Consider the following 27184-nt stretch of genomic DNA (forward strand, 5'->3'; position numbering starts at 1 on the left):
AATTGCGTGTTACTAATTAAGGCGCGTGATAGAATTGCATGATTAGTCGGATTATGTCCAGACATCAGCACTTCATCACAGTATGGACAAGGATACGCGGTATGTTTATCTGGAGATGCACATAATGGACGCGCGCGTCACTTTACACAAATGAATGGGGAAAGATATATCAGTAGTACATAGCCGTCAAATTAAAACACAATAAAGGGAAATCAATATGTTTAATTGAGCGAGAGAATTATCAGATTTATCTGTTCGCACTGTTATCCTCTGACCAGTCAACCATTTTATTTCATCTCATTATGGGCGATGCAGGTTAAACATCGGACAAACGAGATATTTTTATTTCGTCTGTCTATCGACAGAAATATTTATCATATAAGTCATTTTTATTGACATGATACGCGTTATTTTCATGGAATGTTTGTTTTCCTAACTTAAACATGAAATAATCTGTAACCCAGAATGTGTCTTGCGTAACGTTTACTTAAATTAAAAATAAGAATTGTAACTGAATTACGTATAAATATATTGGATGTTCATTACACACCTGGGATTTAAATCATACTAAACTTCTCTCTTGTAATTGAAAGGTGACTGTTTATAATAATAAAACAATTTTCCAACTCGCTGAGATGGTGCAAATAATTGTAAAGGTGTTTAAAGTTATATTCTGATCTCAGCACTGTCTGCACAATAGTGTGCATGATCATTATTTTGAATACCTGAAATATTGTTTTGTCTGAGATTACTGCAAACTTATTGAAACAACTTATCACACATCCTTATCTTCAAACTGAATCTATGCACTATCTGCACAGTGATATTCATGGTCATTGTTTTGAATACCTAAAATATCGCTTTGTTTGAGATAAGCGCAAATTCAGTGAAACAGCTTATCACGCCAAGTCATATTCAAACTGCACATACGAGTTACCATGTGAACTCAAGATTCGGATTGGGTGAGCTTTACTATCACGTTATAGCTGCTGCATGTCCTACGTCCATCACGTTATATCTGCTGCATGTCCTACGCCCATCAGCATTTGTTTCGAACGACATCTTCTCCGAACCTACTTGACCAGTTTCAACAAAATGTGACAGAAATGTTTTTTTGGATCCTTTTATGTGATCAAAAACGTTTTGTTCTACGCAGAGCTAGACTTGATATTACATTACATTGCAAACAATATAAAACATTTAAAAAGTTCTTCTCAGAAACCATAGTTTGGGGTTTTTAAATGATTACACGAAAATATTTATGGGTACCTTTTAATAAAGTTGTTAGAGTATATGTGATTGATAAAATAATTGGTCGCCAGTTGGCGGTAATGGGTTTTCACAACTGTGTTGATTTATTTATGTATTCACCGGCTGCTGATAACTGTCTTGTAACGTTGGAACGTTGTGGATTTCAAGTGTGAGGTTTGGTGGCCATCATTCTCCAGCTAAAACTCTCCAGTGTTGTTTTGTTACTTTCCATTCCAAGGTGGTGCTCGACTCTTTTACTTTATTTGTTTGCTTTGTCCATGTTGTCTTATTGTTATTTCTTTATGCATGTCAGTCATTTACACATCCATATGCACACTGCACTTTGAATGAACTAGTCCTATACAGGGTCTCTGTCTTTGTTTTCTTTGCATTCAGGTAATACAGTAATAAATAATTTTGCTATATGTTCTACATAAAATTAACAATCGTCTGAGAGCTGTCGCACATAGCCAGGCTGCTCATTTTTAAAAACGGAATTGCTTATATTATATTCATAAATGACCTATAAACTACAAAAGCCACCAAGAAAAGTAAGGGTTGATGGATTTTCTAAGTGAGATGTTTTGTCTACCAAGTCAACACTGTGGAACATATTCTAAATTGACAGCTGGAATTTTGGTATGAATACAAGTGTAATAAGGTTTGTTTACTTTTTTATAACTGCAAAAGAAAGTATGTAAAATGTTATCAAAATGTGAAGTATATGTCCAGAATTAATGAAAACAGATTGAAACTTAATTTATGGAAATGCCATTTTAACTGGGAAAAAAATGGGGATTTTTTTTTTCGCCATTATCTGAGTAGTCTGGAAGTGCTGCTCGATTACCTATTTTGTACTTTTGTACCTTTAAAGTGTTTAAGACTCCGAATTACATGGTTAATACATTGGGGACTTAAATACAATCGCGTCTGAAACTGCTGGTCTGATTTAGGAAAGGTATCGCTCAAATGATCCCAGGGTGACCCTCTTAAAAGCGTCAAATTGTTTTGAATTATCATAATTTGAGCTATAACAATTTCAGAACGCAAGCTTGTCCTTAACCGCTGATGAACTCCTAAAAATGTGTTTTCTTATATACTCCATCTATTAAAACATGCTTGAGGTTTCATTAAAAATAAAAAGAAAACAAGCATACGATACTATCTTTTAATTTGCCATTCTTAAATATGGTATGTAGTTTATGATATCGAGATTAAATCAGGTTTTTCATTGGAGATTTTTCTTTATCCAGAACTTGCACGGGAGATTTTTTATAGTATTTATACAGCATTTAAAGACTGTTCTTGTGATAGGTACTAAAATTTTCAAAGAACTACTTTAGGAGCATAGAACTCATTACCTTCAATATTTGATTGTGTATGTCAAGCATCCGGAACGACTAGAAAATATAACAGAAATGTGTCCTTGAATGGAGAGACGTTTTACTCAAAACCAGCCGTTACGATGATTAATCAAATTTATAAGAAATTCCGTTGGAAACGTGGGACAAAATATAGCTAACAATTAGTAAACTCGCTTCAACTGAGTCTGTTTATGAGGGATAATGAAACATGCAATTTGTTGCCCCTAGCATTCCAGAAACTTTTTACATTATATGTACTCAAAGATCTTGGAAGACCAACAAAATAGTTATATCAAGTCAAAGCAGAGAGAGACAGTTTATGGCAGCCACTCGACGCTTAAACACTGGCATCGTAATAGTTAATATAATATATAAGACCATTCTTTGGAATCACAAAACACATCCAGACAAAATAATATCAAAGTCGGTTTGCTCGAGCATTCATTAGAGGTAAAGAAATTTGCAACATTCCGCGCGGCCCCTACCATCAGCCGTAACGGAATTTTGTTATTAGGGTACAATGAATATACGCCATGACTCTTAAGACCGGGGGAAAAGAATACTGATCCATCTATCTTTACTGGTCAGGAGTTACTGTATTTAGTGTGTGTATATGATTGAGGAGGTGGGGTAGTATTCCTCTTATGTATGTGGAATCCTTTAAAATTGCTTATGAATTGGCTGACGCTCTTCCAAAGTTCATCAGAAATATAAGGTAACGACTCTCTTAAAATCTTATTATCCATTTGAGCTGTATGACACAGGTGGGTGATAGCCAACTCGTTTAAAGAGCTTCCCTTTGCTTTGCATGTCTCTAACTGTTTCGGGAAAATTAAAAACACGTATTTGTTTTACCATATCTCCGCATCAGTTCAGAAAAACAAAACATGTATTAAATATGAAGTGATGCAAGTCATTAAGAAATGTATGATTACAAATTATCAGAACCAAATTTAGTCATATCCAGTTCACATATACATGTTTATTCGAGAGTTGGTGTATAGCTGGTTTTCGAAAATTTATCGTCACCATTCTGCTAGAACGATTTCTTGAAAGTTCTTTGACAAGCTACATCTTAATTGATATATCAATTGATGCATAATGCTGTGCCTCTATTTCTATGTGGAGTGCTGTATTGGTGGCTGCGTTTTTTGAATGCGACTTTTCCTGTTGTACATTTGTGCTTGTTTTGATTACTTTTATAAATAGATTTCTCAACATTTTCCACTCGAAAAGAACTCTATTTAGCGATAGATATTTATTTAAATCTAGGAAATCCTGAACCAGAATAAAAAGAATTGCAAGGAACTTGTAGAAGGCGAGATAAATACAGCTACAATCACAATTTAATGTCATATCTAGTAATAGCCATTCATTAAAGAAAACGTTTTGCTGCACTACATATTCATATAACATTTACTTTAACGTTTATAAGCGTGTATTGCTTCAATCATAGCAAAAAGTACCGTTTACATACCAACCAAAAGTATGTGTTAAACGTTTAGAATAGTATAGAGAAACGGTGTTGTTACTTATTATATTTCAATTTGAAATTTAGACACAGTATATCTTTAAAAAAGGATTAAATGGACATATTACCAAAAACGGTTGTTATAGTAACACTATTTTGTTTTTTCAGTTCTTCCTTCAATCATGTATCTGCCTTTGTCTATTTTTAGCCTACACGTCAGATGTATAAATTCATATGCCCTTGTTTAAAGGGAAATAAATTATTGTCACAAAGGAAAAGCTGCCTTCCAGATTGATATATACATCCATAGAATAGTATAATAGATTTTGTCTTTGTTAAATAATGAATGATCGAATGACGTCACCATTTTTTTAATCCCCCGCCGTGGCGGAGAGATTATAGGAATGGTCTGCGTCCGTCCTTCCGTCCTTCCGTCCTTCCGTCTATCCTTCCGTCCGTAACAAAATCGTGTCCGGTCCATATCTCCTAAACCCCTTTAAGGATTTTCATGAAACTTGGGTCAAATGATCACCTCATCAAGACAATGTGCAGAACCCATGAGTCAGCCTTGTCGGTTCAAGGTCAAGGTCACAACTCAAGGTCAAAGGTTTGAGCCTGCCATTTTGTGTCCACTCTATATATCATAAATCCCTTGAAGGAATTTTATAAAACTTGGGTCACATGATCACCTCATCAAGACGATGTGCAGAATCCATAAGTCAGCCTTGTCGGTTTAAGGTCAAGGTCACAACTCAAGGTCAAAGGTTTGAGCCTTCCATTTTGTGTCCGCCCTATATCTCCTAAACCCCTTGAAGGAATTTTATCAAACTTGGGTCAAATGATCACCTCATTAAGGCGATGTGCAGAACCCATGAGTCAGTCATGCCGGCTCAAGGTCAAGGTCACAACTTAGGGTCAAAGGTTTGAGCCTTCCATTTTGTGTCCGCTCTATATCTCCTAAATTCCTTGAAGGATTTTCATCAGACTTTGGTCAAACGATCACCTCATCAAGGCGATGTGCAGAACTTATGAGTCAGCCATGTCGGCTCAAGGTCAAGGTCACAACTGAAGGTCAAAGGTTTGAGCCTTCCATTTTGTGTTCGCTAAACCCCTTAAAGGAATTTTATAAAACTTGGGTAAAATGATTACCTCATCAAAACGATATGCAGAAATTATGAGTCAACCATGCCAGCTCAAGGACAACTAAGGGTCGAAGGTTTGAGCCTTCCATTTTGTGTCCACTCTGTATCTCCTAAACCCCTTGAAGGATTTTCATCAAACTTGGGTCAAAGGATCACCTCATCAAGAACTCATGAGTCAGCCATGTCAACTCAAGGTCAAGGTCACAACTGAAGGTCAAAGGTTTCAGCTCTGTATCTCCTAAACCCCTTGAAGGATTTTCATGAAACTTGGGTCAAATGATCACCTCATCAAGACGTTGTGCAGAATTCATGAGTCAGCCATGTCAGTTCAAGGTCAAGGTCACAGTTAAAATCAAAGTTTTACCGTTTCACTATCCATAGCAGTGGCGGGGGATTTAGCTGTCCTTCAGACTGCCTTGTTTAAATAGTTTTCCACATTTGAGCAAGGCATGGTTGCCGAGTCGTTTCTTCTTTACTTTCCAAAGTTGTTGAATAATTCCAAATTTTTTACCTTTAGCCTGCTGGCTGCAAGTGATTCTGCCTTTGCGACCAGTGCAGACCAAGATCAGCCTGCACGTCCGTGCAGTCTGATCATGGTCTGCACTGTTCGCTATTCAGTCGGTAAATTTTCAGTAAACACCCCTTCGAATAATAAATGGTATTGCCGAAATTGAATGATGGACCAGTCCATCATAGAAATATGGCAGGGTAAGGGTTAAACAGCATCGATACATAAACCCATTAGTCCCATAATTGACAAACGGCCGAACAAATAACCAGGAGTGGAGCGTGTGTCGGTGTCGGGGTGAAAATGATGGGGAGGCCATAGCTCCTAGAACTTGGCGGTGATATTCAATTTATTTCGAAATATTACAGTGGTACATTCTTAAGTGAACGCATCTGCAATAGGTCACGATATTAACAATATAATAACTGATACATTCTCATTGATCAATGTCAAAGACGAGGTGTACTATAATTTAAGATATGTCCGAGTAATGACGTCACTCTAAACTGATGACAGACACTCAAAAGTCATTACATATATAAAAGCATGAAAGTGCTTTTTCCCCTTGAGAAGACAATAACCAACTACAAAAGATGCCCGTAGTTACATGACTGAAATACTGTTGAAAAACAAACAAACAAATAGAAGATACATTTTTTCTGTTTTGTAAAATTTATTTAAACACAATACCAAAATTATAATATAAAGTGTATAACTCAGAGAATGACAAGAAGCAGATGTAAGATACAGAAATGATCATCCTATCGTTTGTATGGCTTGAATTTGCCAAAAGTTTGCCTAGTTAATAATTAATAAACTATTTATGTAATTCAATACTACTAATGAATATTCACATTTTGGGTGACTGATCAATAGAAGAAAAAATAACTCTATGAATAAGAGTGTGAGCGAAAAGTATGTCTAAGGCTATATATATATATATATAAAAGTACATATTAAACTGTTCACGTATGAAAATAAAAATCTAACTAATGTAAATATTTTCAGATAACGAAAACATTATCAAACATAATCAACAAATAATTGTCTGTTTACAATATAAACTTTATATATAAATAAAGCATTTGATTACCATTTATATCTTTCGTAGATAAATTTGTACTTTTTGTTGGTCATAAATTCACAGAAAAAGCATAAAAATACAAAAGCAATATTCAAAACCTACTATGTCACTTCATACTAGCTGATGCGATGTCTCTATACTATTTTAAACCATCACTGTTAAACGTGTTGAGAAAAAGTAGTAGTTTTCGATTATTTTCTGCAAAAGACACTGAATTAAATGATAATTTAAGAAAGTTAAAGGGGGTCATAATGCCTTAAAATCTGTTAAAAATTTGACTGTCACATGATTTGTTACAAAGATAGAATATAAAATGTTCTTGTTAAATCCTATCTTCGATAACCTCCCTTTATGTAGGTGACTGCATCAGTTACTTGGCATTTATTTACAAAATTAGTTTTTTTATTCTTTTTAAGTATATGCATCGTCCATATCTGAACATCCGCTTTATCTGTTTTAACATACAGTACAAAGCTTTAAGGAACTCTAAAGAAAGTACAGAAATTGCATTCCATTGTTCTACATTTTGTACTGAATGTGTTTTAAATGTATGGATGCCGAAGTCCTCCATTTGAACTGTATTTAATACCCAAGGAAATTTACTTCACTGCAATCTTATATTTATAATTTCACGTACGGCAAATGGACGTATTTAACAGGTAGAAAACGTCTGTAAATGATCAAAATTGTATATTACAGAGATGTAAAAGGCATGACCAGGAGCGAGCTGCGACTTGGCCGATAGATACCTCAATCCACCAGAAACTGTATGGAGGCATTGAGGATCTGCGGCAAACCACAAGTTTCATCGAGGCTACTGGTCTGACAGTGTAGTCGCGAACGACAAGAAGAAGAAGATCAAAATTGTAAAACAATATGCGTTTAATTTTGAACAAAAATACAGCTGTGAAAATACAGTCAAACGTCACAGCTGTATAACTTCCATGTCTCAAAAAACTACATCTCTTTTTACATGTAGCTGTAAAAAACAACTTGCATAAACAAATGCATTAATTATTTGCAACACATTATAAGCTGGTAAGTTCAAAAAGAAGTTATTATGAGATTTCCCTATGTTTTCATGACAAAAAGAGTTTACAAACAATATCTATTGCACAGTTTCTTCTTGTTATTCTTAAATTTTGAATCTGCTATATTGTAAACATATTCCATATTTTTCTTTACCTTGAATGTACCATTATATAGTATATTATAGCGATTGCTTTTCTAGAGAATTGCTATTAATCAAACAAATGTTTGTACCTCCTCTGTTTTCTTTGTCCAAAATAGTATTCCCTTTTCAACACCTTTAACATTTGCACAGCTGTAACTTTTATGCATACTTATAGCTTTAAATTTTTCATTTGCACAACTGAAACTTTCTCATCTTAGCATTGTTACTCCATAAGTTTTTTAGTTTGTATAATTCTAATCGTTTAACAGTCGATTTATAGCTGTATAAGAAAATGGGCAACTGTAAAATGAATGTTGTTATCTAAAGTCTACAAGTGTAAATTAATATAATAGTGCACATTTTTTTCCATAAATATCTAAGACAACAAAATCGTCTTTTAACGGCCGCTTTTGCAATAGCGAACGATTTTAACTTTACGTTACAACATGCGCCATGTATGTTTCTCACGATAGCGAAAATTGCAAACAGAGTCACAAAGGTGTATCATTGTGAACTCCAGAAGCTGTGTAAATATGTCATAATTAAGACATAAACATGTTCAGTGGTGTCCGTACTAAACGTATGCCGGATATGAGTATCAGTACGAATTGCAATTAGCCTAAAATGAATTATGAAAATAACTCAATAATCTTGAATAAAGGTTTTTGTTATACAATGCTGGGGTTTTGTAAAACAGTGCCATGGGCTTTGATCAAGCTGTTATTATCGTACCAATATATCTTTTATTGTTTTGATTAACGTGCGTCGCACCGACACAATTATACATCATATGGTGACTTTCCAGCTTTTGACGGTGGGGCGGAGGAAGACCCGAGGTGCCCCTCCGTGCATTATTTTTTTTTAATACAGGCGGGCACGTAGGCAGAACCATCGACCTTCCGTAAGCCAGTTGGATGGTTTCCCACATGAAGAATTAAACGTCCCGAGTGACGCTTAAACTCTCATGGGTGAGGGAAATGTGATTTTATCCTCACGATTACGAAGGCCCCTCGTACCAGTATAAATCAGCTTAAATGTTTAAAATTTATATGATTAGGAATCTACATACCCCACTTTATTATTCCTTTAACAACATGCAAGAATACATTTTACCGTATTTTCTGACTAATTGTGTTTGTTTGCTGACGTTCCTTCAGAAATTCAAAAAAGTGTAGAAGTACCTTTGAAATCGAATGGTAATAGTCACATTTATGCGACAATTGTCTTTAAAGTTTGTGAATTATAAAGAAGTAAACGCATGTTTTATTACTGCTAAAGAAAAAGTAAATTTCATATTCAGCCTGCATGCATAACGTATTTTCAAGTCTGTTATTTTGCAGAATGTAATTATTCAATTAAAAGTTTACTCGACATTTTTTATATAACAAACCTATATACATGTATGTTTGGTAGAGATATAATCCCTGACAATTTATCAAATTTCATTAATTAAAAATGCGTTAAATTGCCACTAATGAAGCTGTACAACAGCCCGATCAAAACTCAGTCGACTGACTTACAAATTAACAATCGTTAGTATGTGTTTGACTAATATCAAACAGTCAAATGACCGTTAGACACTAGTCTGTATGTTTGTTTGAAAACAATAATGCAGATAGGAAATTCGTATTTATATTTGTAAACATATGTACACTACGTTAGAGTCTTTATTCAAATACATATCACCATGAAAGGAAACCTAGCAATAACGTATACGTTTAAAAACCTGAAATATCAAAATATCCTATTAACTAATTACTATTTAAACGCTGTTGATTACACACATAAAATATGGTTATATGTGCCAGTGTAGATAACCAATAATTGTGTCTTTCGTTTAGTCATACCACAATTACCTTCTCCTCTTTGATGACTTGTTGCGACAGCACGTATTGCGCATGCATCTATCCTATAAAATAAGTGTATTAAATAAGAATCTGTCTGTTGCACTTTGTTCCATCACCCACATTGCAACGTTTATAATTACAAAAGTTAAAACATTACAATGATTTTGCTCTTAGATACAAAAAAAACCTAGTTAGGGAGTACAGTTAAGTTGAATAATTAATTGAAACTGTTTTCCTGAAAATATCATGTGTATTTAAAGCTATTGCATTCACAAGTCTAACCTAAAAATGAAACGATAAAAAACATTTTTACGCAAAAGCCTGAATCTGAATATTACTGATAATAAGTGGTTAAATTAAACATGTAACCATTCTAAAGCACTCGATCAGGTCTATGAATGTGAACATTAAGTTTTGTTTGTATTTTTTCAAATGAATGAAATAATAGAGAAGAGTTTAGGCATAAGTTAACCTAGTAGGCATATTATTCCATGAAGTGAAGTCGCGAAAACATATAACAAATCGTACAATCATGATTTCTATCATCAAACCACCGTTACCTTGTCGTGTCATTGGTAAGAATAAGTAAAATTCAATGAAAAAAAATATGATACTTCATAGCAATTGTCAGGGGTTGTCCATACCTGGCATACTTTGTACAGTTAAGCATAATCATGAAAATGGCGTATGCATGTCTTCAAAGTATATATTTAATTATCTTTTATAACTATAACTAAAGGCAATGAGATATCGTTTCTATGATAATTCAAAGATTTTTTATCAGAATATTCTTTAAGTTCACTGTAACATATATGAGCCGTGCCATGGGAAAACCAACATAGTGGGTTTGCGACCAGCATGGATCCAGACCAGCCTGCGCATCCGCGCAGTCTGGTCAGGATCCATGCTGTTCGCTTTCAAAGCCTATTGGAATTAGAGAAACTGTTAGCGAACAGCATGGATCCTGACCAGACTGCGCGGATGCGCAGGCTGGTCTGGATCCATGCTGGTCGCAAACCCACTATGTTGATTTTCCCATGGCACGGCCCAATATTATCGCAATTTTAAAGGGTATCTAGAACAATACACATTTGAATGAAAAAGTACATTATAAAATATTTCTGCACTAAGATGTTAAAGCCTCTCTAACACATGAATTTAATAAATACAATATAATGATATATACAATTTATCACAGACATACAATATATACAAAAATACTATTAAAAAAACAATATATATCATATTATAGAGGTTTTCCTCTTTCCTCTTAACAGCCATTCGTTCACAATATGCATATTACTATAGCTTTGTAAAACAGATTTTGCTTAGCCAAAGCAGTTCATATTTGTTTAATCTTTTGCCTGCTAATGGCAAATGTTTTTGCCTTTGCGACCAGTGCAGACCAAGATCAGCCTGCACTTCCGTGCAGTCTGGTCATGGTCTGCACTGTTCGCTATTCAATCAGTAAATTATCAGTGAACACCTCATTAAATAATAAGTGGCACTGTCCAAACTGAATAATGCGCCAGTCCATTTTAGAAATTTAGCAGGGTAAAGGTTAAGGGAGTCACCCGTCTAGATGAACATCAAAGTTTCAAAAGAAAATGATAAATTAGCATTAGTTAAATATGTATTCAAATGTTCAGCTAAATTCTTACGATCTAAGATCGAGTGTCAAAGCGTAAATAACAATTTTAAGAATGTTTTCTACATAATGTACTTTACTAAAAGGGTGCTACTCTAGAAGAACAATTTATAAAACGCAAGAACTTCTATCCTTTGCAATAAATATCTGAAAAAAAAAGCCTTTTCTAAATTTCGAAACAAATACATAAACATGGTACCAAACAGCTTTAAACCTCGGCATGAAAACATTCAACTTCAAACCTGGGTTGATATATCAGTCATTCGAATTCAAACTAACTTCTTAAATATTTAAACTGGAAATGTGTGCCTGTTAAACCCAGATGATATCTTTACATAAATGAATAAGATGAGCTATGCTAAGTTGAAGTCATTCAAAACAATAAATTTTATATAAATTAAGTTATTCTGACCGACTGAGAGAAATATTTATGACATTTTTTAAATACAATATATGTCTCGATTAGTATTATTCCAATGGTTTAGGTTATGATATTCATAGAGGTTTAGCAGAACTTATCCTTAAACGTTTGCGTAAAGGAAAAATATCCTCTAACCAACAGGATATAATCGAAGAGAGGCTGCCAGACTACCATTCGAATGATCAAACTCACAAATTACTAACACCTGATACAATTACAGGTATGTAATACATGTTTATATTCGAAGATCGTCTGCTAGACTGTCATTCGAATGATCAAACTCACACATTACCAACACCTGTTGTCATTACAGTTATGTAATATATATAATCTAAGCACGGCTACCAAGAAGCTAGTCCAGAACAATATCACATTACAGAAGTAGAAAATGCAAGTCATACAATTTTATATTTATCATGACCAAAAAGTCGTGTAAGCCAATACAGAAATTTTGATACTATGGCAAAATGGTATAACGGTACCAGTTGAGAACGTGTGTAACACAGACTAATGTAGCGTTAGTATACAGAAAATAATATGAGCCGCGCCATGAGAAAACCAACATAGTGGGTTTGCGACCAGCATGGATCCAGACCATCCTGCGCATCCGCGCAGTCTGGTCAGGATCCATGCTGTTCGCTAACAGTTTCTCTAATTGCAATAGACTTTGAAAGCGAACAGCATGGATCCTGACCAGACTGCGCGGATGCGCAGCCTGGTCTGGATCCATGCTGGTCGCAAACCCACTATGTTGGTTTTCTCATGGCGCGGCTCATATTCCCTTGAAAATGAAGTATATCTACATCAACAGCCTCACTTGCTTCACATATTGATTACTCTACATGACCCAATGTCATGTATCTAATATAACAAATATTATATGTTCTAAAAGTAACCTACATTTCATTGGCCGAACCAGCTAACTATCTTTAAAAATATATTTCATGTTTAGTATTGTGGGTTTTTCCCATTTAACACGATTTTCTAAAAGTAACATGGAAGTTATTTATTGTTACTTTCAAACATTAAATACGTTGCAACAAATATTTGTTACTTATTCATAAACATGAATCCATATAAGAAAACATTTATTGACTCTTGAGCCATTGGACATGACGTGATATTCACCGGAAAGGGCTATATTTACCAGAAGAGGGCTTGACCTCGGCTACAGCTATCGCTCGGTCAATATTGCCCTCTTCCGCTGAATATCACATCATATCCAATGGCTCAAGACTCAGCAACTGTAAACTGCATCAGTAAATTACGTTTGCTATACAATCGAAACATTTCAAACGGCCAAACACCATCTACCCGTTACAGAATATAGTATTGTATAGCAAGGTAGTATATACATAAAAGCAGACTTACGTATACTATACAAAATAAACGTTTGCCAGCCCATACCATGTACCCGTTACTGGATAGAGTATGATATAGCAAGGGTCAGTATAGCTATATCGGCAGACCAATAAATGCTATACAAATTTAGCAGACTTGCGTATACTATACAAAATAAACGTTTGCCAGCCCATACCATGGACCCGTTACTTGATAGAGTATGATATAGCAAGAGGCAGTATAGCTATATCGGCAGACCAATAAATACTACGCAAATTTAGCATTTTACAAGGCCCAACACCGTGTACCCTATACTGAATATAGTATTATATAGCAAGTTAGTATTTCCATATATAAAAACTTAATATATACCCGATACTGAATAGGTATCATATAGCAAGTTAGTATATCCATATCTGCAAACCAATATATGCCGGACAAAGTAACCATTTTTTCAAGATCCAACACCATGTACCCTATGCAGAATATAATGTTATATAGCAAGGTAGTATATCAATTACTGCAGACCATACACGTATTACAAGACCCAAAACACAGTAGTTGATACAAAAAGGAGTATCATATAGCAGCGTAATATTACTACAGCTGATTCGCCAATGCTTACACTATTTGATGAGGGTGTATTTGTAGTAGGGGTGGTAGTGGTGGTACTGGTTGTTGTAGATGTTGTTGTTGTTGGTTCGCCAAAATTGTTGTAGAACTTTCCAAGTGTTGTGAGTGTGGACGAGTCGGCCTCAAGTAGACTTACAGCTGGTTTGACATACATGTTTGTATTTATCAAACGTGATATATACCATGCATACCTGTAAATGATAAAAGAATTTGTAATATAAGATAAAAAAAAGATAGAATTTTATGCTGGATTAATGGCGTAGCAAGTTCAACTTTTAGCAATGTTAATAATCAATCTTTTAACACTATTTTAAGCATCAGACAGGTTTTAACATAAAGAATAAAGAAAAACCTTAAAGAAAAAATTTCCAATCCTTTAGTGATAGTACACATTTACTTTCTAAGGTTCAGCAATAAATGTATATAGTGTGTTAAATTTTCAGCCAAATGGTAGTGTAAATACACATAAACATGTTAATTTTAGTATTTTCTATGCTTTCAAAAAAAAAAAAAAAAAAGGTCTAGTAACGTTTAATCGAGAGGTTGCAGAAATTGAATGCAGTTCATATTTTCAGACATTTCGTCATGATTTTAGATTCAGATTTGAACAAGCATCAATTCATTCAATGTTATAGTGACAGAATCCCACTCAAGTCTGTGCTAGAGGGCACTAGGGAAGCTGCACATTTCATTACCTCTCCTGAACAGACTCAAACAAACCGAGTTTGCTGTCATTTTACTTACATGCAATTGCGTTAAATCTTAAAGATTTTATTTGATATCACTTCAGTCAGAACATAACATTACCTAGTGGCGGTCGTAAATTTTCTCGGATTCAGTGTTATAAGATCTTTTGGTCCTTTGGGATTATAGAGTCCAATCAATTTTACTTCGTTAGAATTCCGCTTATTAATATGGCGTTGCTAGGGAACGTTTTTTATTACCTCCCATTAACAGACCCAATTAAACTTTGTCTGCTATTTAACGGATCTTCTTAAAGATTTTAGTATCATTTCTAGGGCAAAACGTTTTCAGCAAATCTCAGTGTTATCTAGAAAGCGCTTAGTATCTTCTTAGAAAAATTGAATAATATTAAGTATTTGTTCATATTTGAATGTTTTCATATAATTCACATAATTCTAAAATATTAAATAAGTTTTAGAATATATTACTATGGAACTATTTCAAGTATTCAAATATTTTGACAAATAATGTCTCAGCAGCCATTAACTTTATACTTTGCACTAATTTTTTCAAAACAATAACTAAAAATTGTGTTGCAAATATCTTGTTTTACTATACTCAATTTTAAACATTCACATATTTCACAGCTTTTTGCAAATTCACAACTTTAAAAATGGCCTAGTAGAGGTTAACTGGAGTTTGCGGAAATAAAATGTAGTTTTGCGAGAGACTGACGTATCGTTTAGCTTTCATAAGAATAAAGTGGTGATTCTTTACGATTCTGACACGAAAACAAATTTAAAGATATGCAATGGCCATTTTTCTCAAACCAATTATATCAAGATATTTACTTCAAATGTATTAAATCCCCATAGCATGTATTTAACTGTACTAAGTATATAAATTAATTTTGGACATAGAACTACATACAAAATTAAATGCCATGCAGTAACAGCCGATTGTTAAGAAACAGCCAGTGGTTTGGTGGTAGTTCATATTTATACTGTGTTTATCTATTCATGTATACACTGTGCACTATTTCAAACCTAATGCATAATATTGTTAGTACATAAAAATGTGTTCATAATATGTTTTACAAAAACTACATGAAGTAATTATTCATGTTTTAAAATATGAAATTTGAATATATTATACCTTTAGATATTTCTTTTAATATAATGTTCCCGTTTCTCTTATTGCATGCTTTAGTTATTAGGTATTTTACATAGCGCTTTCCGTTATAAATTGAGATAAGAATTTGATATCAGCATTCATTAATGATAAAAACGAACTTGAATTATAACGAAACTTGACTTTGACCTTTTATGAATAAAGAAATCACTAGTACTTCATCTTGTGGCTATAAAAATAAGACATGTAAATACCTAAATACGTAATCTGCTGCCTCCAGCCGTGGCAAAATCGCTTCCATAAATGCCAGGACTATAGCAGGGTCTGTTTCGCCAGGGCATGCAAACTCCGTCACCCAGATTGTCAAGTTATATTTGTTATACAGTTCCAAGAGATAATTCATAACTCTGTCTGCATCACAATAGTATACGTGCGTTGCAAGATAGTCTAATTTGCAATTGCCATTACAGAGCCTGAAAAATTCGTCGAACCATTCAAATGCATCTCCGTTGCAATTCTTACCGCACGGTGCCGCTGCAGGACTCACGAGCTTCTTCCCAGTTGCAAGGGTTATCACTTCCGGCCAGAGTTCAAATGCTTGTTGTGCAGTCAAATTTGACTGTGCCTGGTGGTTTGGTTCATTAAAACCTAAAAGATACTCAGCTACCTCTTGGATTATATAATTAGGAAATGTACTCCCATTTCCCCAAGTCATTGGCACATGCAGTGGCAGATACTGAGCGAAGTCTGTGCAGTTGTTCCTTTTGCGTAGTTTGTCGCCGTTGGCAGCCCAGTCATACCTGGAAAAAAGTAACATAAAGATACAACAAAATAATCAGTAATATTAAAAACATTCAAAGCCATTTAAGAATTGATTTTATTTACAGCATGTCATTCTGGAGATCTTTCGAGAAATGAATGTGTAGAATGTATGCGATATCGCAAAAGTTGAAAATAGTATTACTGTTATTTGAAAATCACCCGCAGATTAACCTGAACATATTCAGTTATAGCTTCACAACAAAATTTTTCTATATTAATGAAATCTTCTTTTTTACTTATTTGATTCTTCTTGTGTAAATATGTTTCTACTAACATACGACATTGCGTAATCATATTACGTATATATATTTTTTTTTATTATTTAAATTCAATACTGTTGTCCTTACCAGTACTGCACAGTGTATTACTTACAAGAACACCTACATTGTGAAAAATTTGCTTATTCGAATGCTATATTTTTTTGTTCATACAAGGCATTTTTGCAATTACTTGCTACATTTTTATATAATGATAGTATCTTATCTTATTACTATGAAATACAACTAATGTAAAAAAAAGAACATTTTATCGATACAAACAATGAGCCTGCATAAATTAAAGGCGCTATTAATCGGAATATAACGGAAAAGCATATTTAATTCGATCAACCTTAAACAAAAATCGAGACAAAACAAGCTACTTTCTCAAACTGCATGCAGAGACAGTTCTACGTTAAATTACCTACAAAGCTGTTTGGATGCAAAATAGAGTTGAAATTGCAATCGCTTAATTTAAGGCCAATTACCTGCTTTGTAAATAGACAAAATCGAAGACGCCGAATATATAGCCCTTAAAGATTATATTACCTTCAACTAAGAATATATGACACTGATGGTTGTAATATATTAATCACTTCTGCAATAAAGATTTATGTCTATTTTTAACATTATAAAATTTTTTAACGCACAAAGATATCAAGTGTTCTGTATTTCAAAATCAAATTTACAAGTATATCATAACAACAGTTCGATCCTAGCATTTATATAAAATGGAAGCAAATGAATTTTGAAACTGCATACCACCACTTCATATTACTGAGTGCTTTGAAGTCATCGCACATAAACTGAGCCGGTGCCATACCAACTCCCTTTTTCTCTGAACATTTCACATTTGTTCCAAACAGAACACACACTAAGACAAGAACCACAGTGAAACGGTTAGCCATACCTATAAAGTGACAAAAATATGTAATTGTCAATATGTCCAAGACGTTTAAAATTTCAATACATAATAAATACATATTTTACAAACACAACAAATCTCTCAGGACTTTAGAATTGTGCTGCCATCAAAATTAATTAGACCAACAGCAAACTTTGGATAATTTTAAAGTGAATATGCATAATAACGGCGACTGGACTTTTATTGCCACAGGCCATCAAAGAACTGCGCTTTTATAGTTCTTTTACATGGCGTCGATTGGTATTTACATTTCTTCTAGAATTTAAATTGCACAAAGTATTGATTGAATTATAACATCTAGCATCAAGACAAGACAAGACAAGACAAGACAAATATTTATTAAGACTTGCGCGTTGTCTAAACACATGAAAATTTTACATATATTTGGTCACAAAATAATGAATGTATAATGATAACAGGTATCATATTAACACAGTCGTGTGCCTAAAATTTAATGAAATGTTAAGATAAACAATTATTTTACACATCAATAATTTGGAGAATAACTACTTATAGTTATGTTACAAAATTACGATAATTATTTCTTAAAACTAATGCTTCTTTAACAAAGTTTGCTAATTTAACAAGTTCGGATCTATCAGTTGTATTTAACAATTGGTGGAATTTATAAACAGAAAGTCGGTTGTAATAGCATTGCTTCAAATACTTCCGCCTAATATTAGCGTATGTAAAACATTTACAAACAAAGTGATATTCATCTTCAATATCTAATTCATTGCAACAAAGGCAATATCGTTCATTTCTTGGGATATTCTGACCAGCATATCTTCCAGTTTCGATTCGTAGTGGTAAAGCTGAAGTTCTAAGCTTGGTGACATACAGTTTTGATTTTTTTGGTACTAAATCTAAATAATGGTCATAATTAAAAACAGGCTTACATACACGATACATATCTAATACAGAACTATTAGCTACACATCGAGACCACGCTTGTTTATATGTATCAATTACAACGTTTTTAAAGTAAGCTATAAATGTATTAACATCTACTGAGATTGGATTATCAAACACATAAGAAAAACCATGTGTGTCTAACAGTCTTTTTACATTCGAAACCCAGTTAGTACGGCCATTGTAGCAATCCTGTAAGGCTTGCATGTATAAAGATTTTAAGATAATATTTTCAGTTTGAATGACTTTAAACCAATATTTAATTAAGTATCAAGGGGTATCTCCCTTGTTAATTTATCCCTAATTTCAAAATTGGGCTACTTTGTGACAAGGATGGGTACCATTATCTAAAATGTAATAATTAATTACAATTTAGAAGACTTTCCAATTAAATTACACTTCATGAATTTTCATATTGTAATTGATTAAATACAATTATTTTGAGCAAAATAATTAATTGACTAATTTCAAATAAAATTAAACATAATAACATAGTTACGAGAAAGACACTAGATCTAGAACATTTTGTTTCAACAATGAAACATTAAATTAAACTCTTCAGTCTGCTTTATGAACTACAAAAACATTCGTCCCACAGAAAACTGTTCACATACATTTAACAAACATGAGAGCTTAAAATGTTCTGTTGCATCTTCTCGTAAAACAAAATGTTTTAGTGCAGGAGAATTCATCTTATTCGCTTCAATGTATTGAACTGTATGGTCAGAAGAGAGAAATTTTGAAACTTTTGTATACCATAGTTGCAAGTTGAGTGAGTACAGTGTGGACCCTTAATCTACAAATTTTACTTTAGACAAGTTTCATTTTTACGAAATTCTGTTAAAACATTTAAAATACTCAATCAACAAAACAATTCTGTGTTATTTATATATCTTTAAGCTATATCAATAGATACAGTTAGAAATCAGTGAAAGGTGTATTTATTCATTAACAAGAGCTCGTCGAACACGAAATGCCCCCCTTGATGAATTCAGTAATTGCACAAGAAATTATAAGCTAACGGTAAACAAAAATTCTACTGTTCTGGTTCAATCTGACCTTGACCTTTAACCTATTAACCTAACAAGAGATCACAGAGTGATCTTGGCACCGACCACTGAGCCATTTTTTAATGTTCCAAATTTCAAGACTAGCTCAAGATCAAAATCAAGGTTAAATTTTATTTCGGTACAAAACACTGTGCATGTGGTCCAAATTTGGAAGCTGTGGCTTGAGAAATGTGAAAGTAGTTCACTAGATCAATTTCAAGGTCAAAGTTCATTTCGGTAGACAGAACTATGCATGTGCTTCAAATTTGGAGGCTGTAGCTTGAGAAATGTGAAAGTAGATATTAGGTAAAAATCAATGTCAAATTTCAATTCAGAACACAAAAATATGCACGCAGTCCAAATTTGAAGCCTATAGCTTCAGAAATGTGAAAGTAGGCCACTAGGTCAATAACAAGGTCAAAGTTTGTTTCGGTACACAAACCTATGCATGTGGTCCAAATTTGAAGGCTGTAGTTATAGAAATGTGAAAGTAGGTCACTAGGTCAAGATCAAGGTCAACTCGTGTCAAGGTTCATCTTGCCACTTAAAACAATATATGTGGTCCAAATTTGATTGATGTAGGTTATAGACATGAAGATTCTACGTTTTTCCCTATATAAGTCTATATGAACCATGTGACCCCCAGGGTGGGGCCACATTTGACCATAGAGGGAAAATTTGAACAAACATGGTAGAGAACCACTAGATGATGCTACATTACAAATATCAAAGCCCTAGTCTTTGGTTTGGACAAGTAGATTTTCATAGTTTTTCCCTATATAAGTCTATGTAAACTATGTGACCCCCAGGGCGGGGCCATATTTGACCCTAAAGGAATAATTGTTAACAATCATAGTAGAGGACCACTAGATGATGTCATATACAAAATATCAAAGCCCTAGGACCTGTGCCTTTGGACAAGAGGGTTTTCAAGTTTTTTCCTATATAAGTCTATATAAACCATGTGACCCCCGGGGTGGGGCCATATTTGACCCCAGGGAAATAATCTGAACAATCTTGGTAGAGGACCACAAGATTTTGCTACATACCAAATATCAAAGCCCTAGGCCCTGTGGTTTTGGACAAGAAGAACAGAACCCGTTTAACTGTTCCTGGCAAATGTGACCTTGACCTTTGACCTAATGATCTCAAAATGAATAGAGATCATCTACTGGTCATGACCAACCTCACTATCAATTTTCTTGACAATAGGCCTAAGCGTTTTTGAGTTATTGCCTGGATACAATTTTACTGTTCCTGGTCACTGTGACCTTGACCTTTGACGTACTGACCTCAAAATCAATAGGGGTCATCTGCTGGTCATGAATAACCTCTCTATCAACACTCATGATCCTAGGCCCAAGCGTTCTTGAGTTATCATCCGGAAATCGTTTTATTAATTAGGGTCACTGTGACCTTGACCTTTGACATACAGATCTCAAAATTAATAGGGGTCATCTGCTGGTAATGACCAACCTTTCTTTCAACTTTCATGATTCTAGGCCCAAGCGTTCTTGAGTTATCATCCGGAAACGGATGGGTCTACAGACCGACCGACCGACATCTGCAAAACAATATACTCCTCCTTCTTCGAAGGGGGGCATAATTATTCCCCTTTTGTTTCTTTTTTGGACCGTTCCCTTCAATTTGATTGGCTAACAGTATTTTTGTACAAGTGTGTAAAACAAAATTATTCGGATAACTTTTGTGCTGTTCCCGATGATGGACTACTTTTTTCACTTTTTATTTATACAGCCAGTACAGAGATTTGAAATAATTTGTAGATCTACATTTGTAAGAATAAAACAGACTTCTTTACTATAAAAAGAAACAAAAGTAATAAATGTCATTTCTTTTTCTTTGTGTGTGTGTGTGTGTGTGTGTGTGTGTGTGTGTGTGTTGTTTTTTTGGGGGGTTTTTTTTTTGGGGGGGGGGGGCGTGTTTAACGCTGTTTTTCAACAGTATTTCAGTCATATACGGCGGGCAGTTAATTTAATGTGTAATATTAACATAATAATTATTGTGAATTCATAATCAATTTTGACATGAAACAACAGTGTAACAAAGGTACATCACAAATAAATAAAAGTTTACTTGATGTCGCGACAAGCATTGCCGAAGTAGAGCGCCTTTGAACGTGTTTATCATGAAAAGGGCGTTAAATAAATCTGGTATAATAAATATATACTATATAAGTACATATCACATAAGTTTGGCATCCAATGTGAAAAAAGTAGTAAAAATAGTCCCCAGAAAATGTGTCACTGCTTCCTGTATAAACTGAACGAGTTCGAAATAAAGTGTTACTAGTATTGTATTGGTGCTGGAAATTCTTCAATAAATATAAAAATGCCAGGATAGAATTGAGTAATTAACAAGGATTAAAATGAGTGTTTACTGTTGCAAATGAACATATTTTTTCTTGATAGGATGTACTCGTACTCTCTTATGGTCTATTGTTCTGATATCACTGAATTAGTATTAGCTATTTCATCTTCTTCGTGAAAAATGGTGTTTAACTTTATACTGACATTTCTGATTACTTTACTACAAAAGACATATCTGCTTATTTATCTTTTTAAAATATCAAATCTTGGCTTTGTTGAGGTTTTTCAAAATGCCCGTGATAGATCCCACCTAAAAAGACAAAACCGCGCGAAAAGAAATAAATGTTCTTTTTTTTTTTTTTTTTTTTAATATGCTTTTAAAAGTATATTCAATTACTTTCATTGTTAATGTTTTCTATTTTGTTTGCATTTATTCACTAAGCATAATTTGAAATTAAATTTCATTTAAAAAGTCAACTATTTATTTTCGAATATACGACTGTAGTTAAAACAATTCAGCACATATATGTAACCCTTGAATCAAGTATATTTACATTGAAATTTTGCGTCATTCATTTGCATTACATTTACTATTAAAGGCAGTCTTAAAGTGTCTTAGAGAGTAATTTGCCATATTGCACCAATCAGTAATGATTTTAAGGTAGTGCACCTGTTTGTATTTATTGTTGGTATTTTGTATTAAAACTCCTTTCTATACTGGTTAAAAATAATTGAGTTGGTTGGATCAAATGAAAATGGTACAAATAAGTCATGTATAACGTCATAACCTTTCATTTAACAAGATTAATGCAACGGTCATAACTAAATTTATTTATTTATTTTGTTGGGATTAACGTCACATCGACACAATTATAGGTCATATGGCGACGTTCCAGCTTTGATGGTGAAGGAAAAAAAAACAGGTGCCCCTCCGTGTATTATTTTATCATCAGCGGGTACCTGGGTAGAGCCACCGACCTTCAGTAAGACGGCTGGATTTCTTCCTCACCTGACGGTCATAACTAAGAGAGCCTCCGAGAGAGTTACCGCTACTAACATGCAAAAGAAATTTGGAGATATTATGGGCTTGATATATATGCTGTCAAGAAAAATAATATAGCGTTTGAATTTTGAGATCGTAAGTAATGACGACTTACCAGAATTAATTATGACTATTTATCATTTGAAATGAATGTGTTTTTGTATTGCAATTTTGATACAAAATATGTAAAAAAAAATGTAAAACAAATACAAAACAAAAGAAAAAGTATGAAAGTATCCGCCTTTTCTCAATATATTATCGGTTTTAAAAGCCACTCTCCTAACGAGTGACTTTTAAAGGGAAATTTGGTTACTTTAAGTTATGTAACGACGGTCAGTTAACAAAACCGGTGATGGCCGCAATTCACCTACACCTTCACGTCATTGGACAAACATTACAGACAATGACCTAATGACGTATCGCATCTTGATAATCAAACTTTTGAGAGGCAGATCCCCAGACATCACCTAATACTAATTAGATAGTTAGATTTGCTGATAAGTAACAAACATAAGAATGTTCCTTTCTCGAAGTTAAATCAAATTTGACACAAAACAAACCTTACCTACATGTCCACTTTCATCTCCGAAACAAATATTATATTTGTAAGAATGTTATTATAATTCCGTGAAAACATGCATTCATTTGTTTATTCATTGAGACGCTCAGATAATTGATATTAACAAATCCTTTCTGGGAACATTTTCCTGTATAACGTATACAATTATTGTCTAAAGTATAAATGATTCAATAATTGTATAAAATATTATAAACCTAAAGTTGAAATATTTCCTAAATAAATACGAAAAAATATTAAAGTATCACACAGGTAAAATATTTTCTCATATATCCATGAAATATAAATGCGATATTTAAATCTTTAACTTATAAACTTACTAAAAGTAGGAGCTCTTTCAATTACTTGCCTTTTATCAGCTTCACAAATCGTAACTGATAGTCCGGCAAATTCTAAGGCGGTTAGTCAATAATCACAAACGGCAAGTTCCGTTCTGTTACGTTTAACGCACGGACATTGCCGATTGTCGTTGCGGGTTTACGACTGCAACTGTACATAAATTTATTATTCAATAAATATTAATCATCATTAAAATCCCACAAAGTAATTCGATACATTTGCGCTTCAGAATTAATTTATTTACACTCCTGACGGAACCGCCCTAAAGAATATTGCAAAAAAAGTAAAAGTTACCGTGCTTTCATATAGTACGAAAGGATTAACAATTAATTATCTGACAGGAAATATATTCAAGCATACTCTCTTCAAAACGTACGGAATGATTCCTAATGCTTGATTGATTTGTAGTCAATATGACAGAACAGTGGTAACAACAGATTACATGAACAATTTTAGTAAGCTTCCATCAGATGAAAAATTGGTAAATATTTATTACGATGTAGTATTTTTTTACAATTGCGAATATCAATACAGATTATTTAAGGTACATCACTTTTGCCTTGCTTCTAGGACAGGCCATACCAGGTGCTTAGTATGCATGACTTAGCGTTACTCGCGAAAAGTATGTATAAGTCCTGGGAAAAAACTCAGACTTAATTGAAACATTTTGGGCAGATTCAAACAATCTATAACGGATTTCGCCTCAAACTTGACTAACTTGCAAGATATTTAAAGTAAACACCCCCGTAATATCAACATCTGTATTAGTTAGACTGTTTTTTTGTGTCATTAAAATGATACAATGATATTTTGCACATAAAGTATATATGATTTCTCTACGTTTTTGTCTTTGCGTAGGACTTGGCTTAGAACTACCTAACAGTGTATTATTCAAAAATGGAATTCAATTTAAAATTACTCAAGCAGACGGATTTTTACAGATATTTTATATCTGATTCTCTAATAGCTTATTTTTCAAATCATATATTATACAATTACTGCATTCTGTTGTGCTGATTAAATTTGAACACAATGATTTTTGAGTATTGAGATGTGTACGTGTTGAACATTTCAAGGTGGCGCTTTTTGTAGTAAAAACATATTCAGGCATATGTTTGTTGTGTTTTCATATCCCTTCAGTCTATACTGGCGTTTATAAAGTATACAGAGGAAGAATCCCTTCACGCGTACTGAAATCACATCATTATGTATTTTATATCTAAAGTGCGATTTTTCGTTTATTTTCAGTTTTGATTTTTAAGATTTCATACTTTTTAATTGATCAAATGTTGCATACTTTTGTTAATAATCTATGCTATAATTCGCAAAAAAAAATGTCAGCTGAAAGAGACTGTTGAAATAGCAAACTTTCTAACGTCGTGTCGCCATTCTTGTGTTCCATGGGTATCGCCCGGGAAATTCATTTTGATTACATATGACGACCTTACGCGTGCAAAAGTTCTACTACTTTCCTAATCTCATTGTCCGATTCGAAGAACTTTTTGAAAAATAAATTAATATAATATCTGAATTACGATCAAAATATGCGTAGTTTAATGAATATTCATTAAATAGATGGTAAAAATTACGCCAATAAAAAGTAGTTAATGCCATGTGCATCCAGCTGTCTGAATTATTTATATAATAATTACCGAATCAATAAATCATTACTTTACAACATGACAGCTATCCAATATAACTGTTCAACGTAATTTATCAAAAGAAAAAGGAAAAAAAAACAGTAAAATGTTTCACTACGAATGGTTTTTACGTTAGAGAATAAAAAACGTGCCTGACTTTAATATAAGTTTGTATGGTTGTTATCTATTTTACAGTAGACTTTTCCTTTCTAATGAAGTAAGTGCTGAATACTTCAAAAGTCCCGATGATGTCATATTGCCTAAAGATGATTTCAAGAAAATCCGATACGACGTTTATCACAAACAGATTTTCATTCAAAAGAAAAACATCGTCTTAACAAGTTAAGTGCATTATGTACAATCCAACATTTACAAATATATTTTGGCTACTGTTTTTATTTCACCAGGGTCCGTTCACATTTTATACTCGATTAACCCTTTGCTTATTTTCAGCCGCCACATGAAACCCATATGAACGTTCAATATATGAACAATACAATAAACTGTACATTTAATCTATGAAAATTAGGTTCGAAGTTCAATGCATGCTAGAAAAATTAATGTCTCCCTCAAATCATCATACTATCTACAAGTTAGAAAATTATGTTTCTCTATACTTCGTTACACAATATTAAGCAATTCCTGTCCTCTAAACTTGAATTTTACAATGATTTCGAAACGAATGTTATGTGAAGCGAATAATTTATTTTCCTTGTATTTTAAAATGTACGGAGGCAGATAATTGCTAATGGAATAACATTAAAATTGTAAAACCGACGTTGAAAAAGGTTGATAAATTACGCATATCATTACATTTGCTATGACAGCTGATATAAGATCATAAATCAAACTGCAGACAAAATACAAACAAATACATGCCTCATTCGTAATTGAAAGATGCAGCAGTAATAACCGAGGGATCTGCAGTGAATTTTACAGGCATGTTTAAATTATATTCACACATTAATTAATTTTAGGATACACTAAAACGTGAAGTGAAAGAGAAAAATTATATAATCTAGTTCAGTGATGCATATGCAGTAACAGGACTGAAAACAATCCTTTGAGTTTATAGTACGTATCAAAACTGATATATACTTGTTGGACGACGATCCCAGAAAATGTAATTTAGACTAATTCTCATATATTTATTTCTTAGTAAATATGGCATGCGCATTCAATAGGCAAGGTAGCAGTCAACCTGGCATTCATTATCTTATTGTCTAGATAATTATTATATACAATGTAAGAAGTTTATGCCCACAAGCAAAAGTTCTATATTTTTGTATGAAATAGTTCTGTTTCCCCTAAACGAACTATTATTATTTTTCAGTGGTCAGCTTCTTGCCGAAGCAAAACAAAATAACATAATTCTTATTTCTTGGAAAATCTTTATGGAGCTGAACTTTTGACCGTGTCACGAAAATATCGGTATTAAAATTGTACGGTGCCTTGTTAGCAATTCCATTTCTGTCCGTAATACCGTTTTCAATGTTACAAAATAGAAATCAAGAAAACTTTTTTCCCACTGAATACGAGAAAGGGTGTGTGATATTTTGGTATACTTTTACTGCCAAATAATGAATAACATATCA

General features: G+C 33.4%; 1 protein-coding gene across 6 annotated transcripts in view; it reads right to left on the reverse strand.

Annotated features, from left to right (window-relative positions):
- Positions 1–6389: 6389 nt before the first annotated feature.
- The window catches only part of LOC123534169 (uncharacterized), a 42381-nt gene continuing 21586 nt past the window's right edge, over positions 6390–27184 (reverse strand). For 4 of the 6 annotated variants that reach the window (XM_053519333.1, XM_053519335.1, XM_053519332.1 and 1 more), the window contains 3 exons: positions 17541–17688; positions 15954–16499; positions 13610–14075 (listed from right to left, as the gene is read on the reverse strand). In XM_053519333.1, coding sequence (XP_053375308.1) covers positions 13790–14075; positions 15954–16499; positions 17541–17686 — 978 coding nt within the window. In that variant the 5' untranslated portion in view covers positions 17687–17688 and the 3' untranslated portion in view covers positions 13610–13789. Of the gene's footprint in view, positions 9904–13609; positions 14076–15953; positions 16500–17540; positions 17689–23930; positions 24017–27184 lie in introns of those variants that run through there. The other 2 variants (XM_045316273.2, XM_053519334.1) reach the window with 2 other exon arrangements.

Source organism: Mercenaria mercenaria, chromosome 12 (genome assembly GCF_021730395.1).
Source record: "Mercenaria mercenaria strain notata chromosome 12, MADL_Memer_1, whole genome shotgun sequence".
Classification (NCBI taxonomy): domain Eukaryota; kingdom Metazoa; phylum Mollusca; class Bivalvia; order Venerida; family Veneridae; genus Mercenaria; species Mercenaria mercenaria.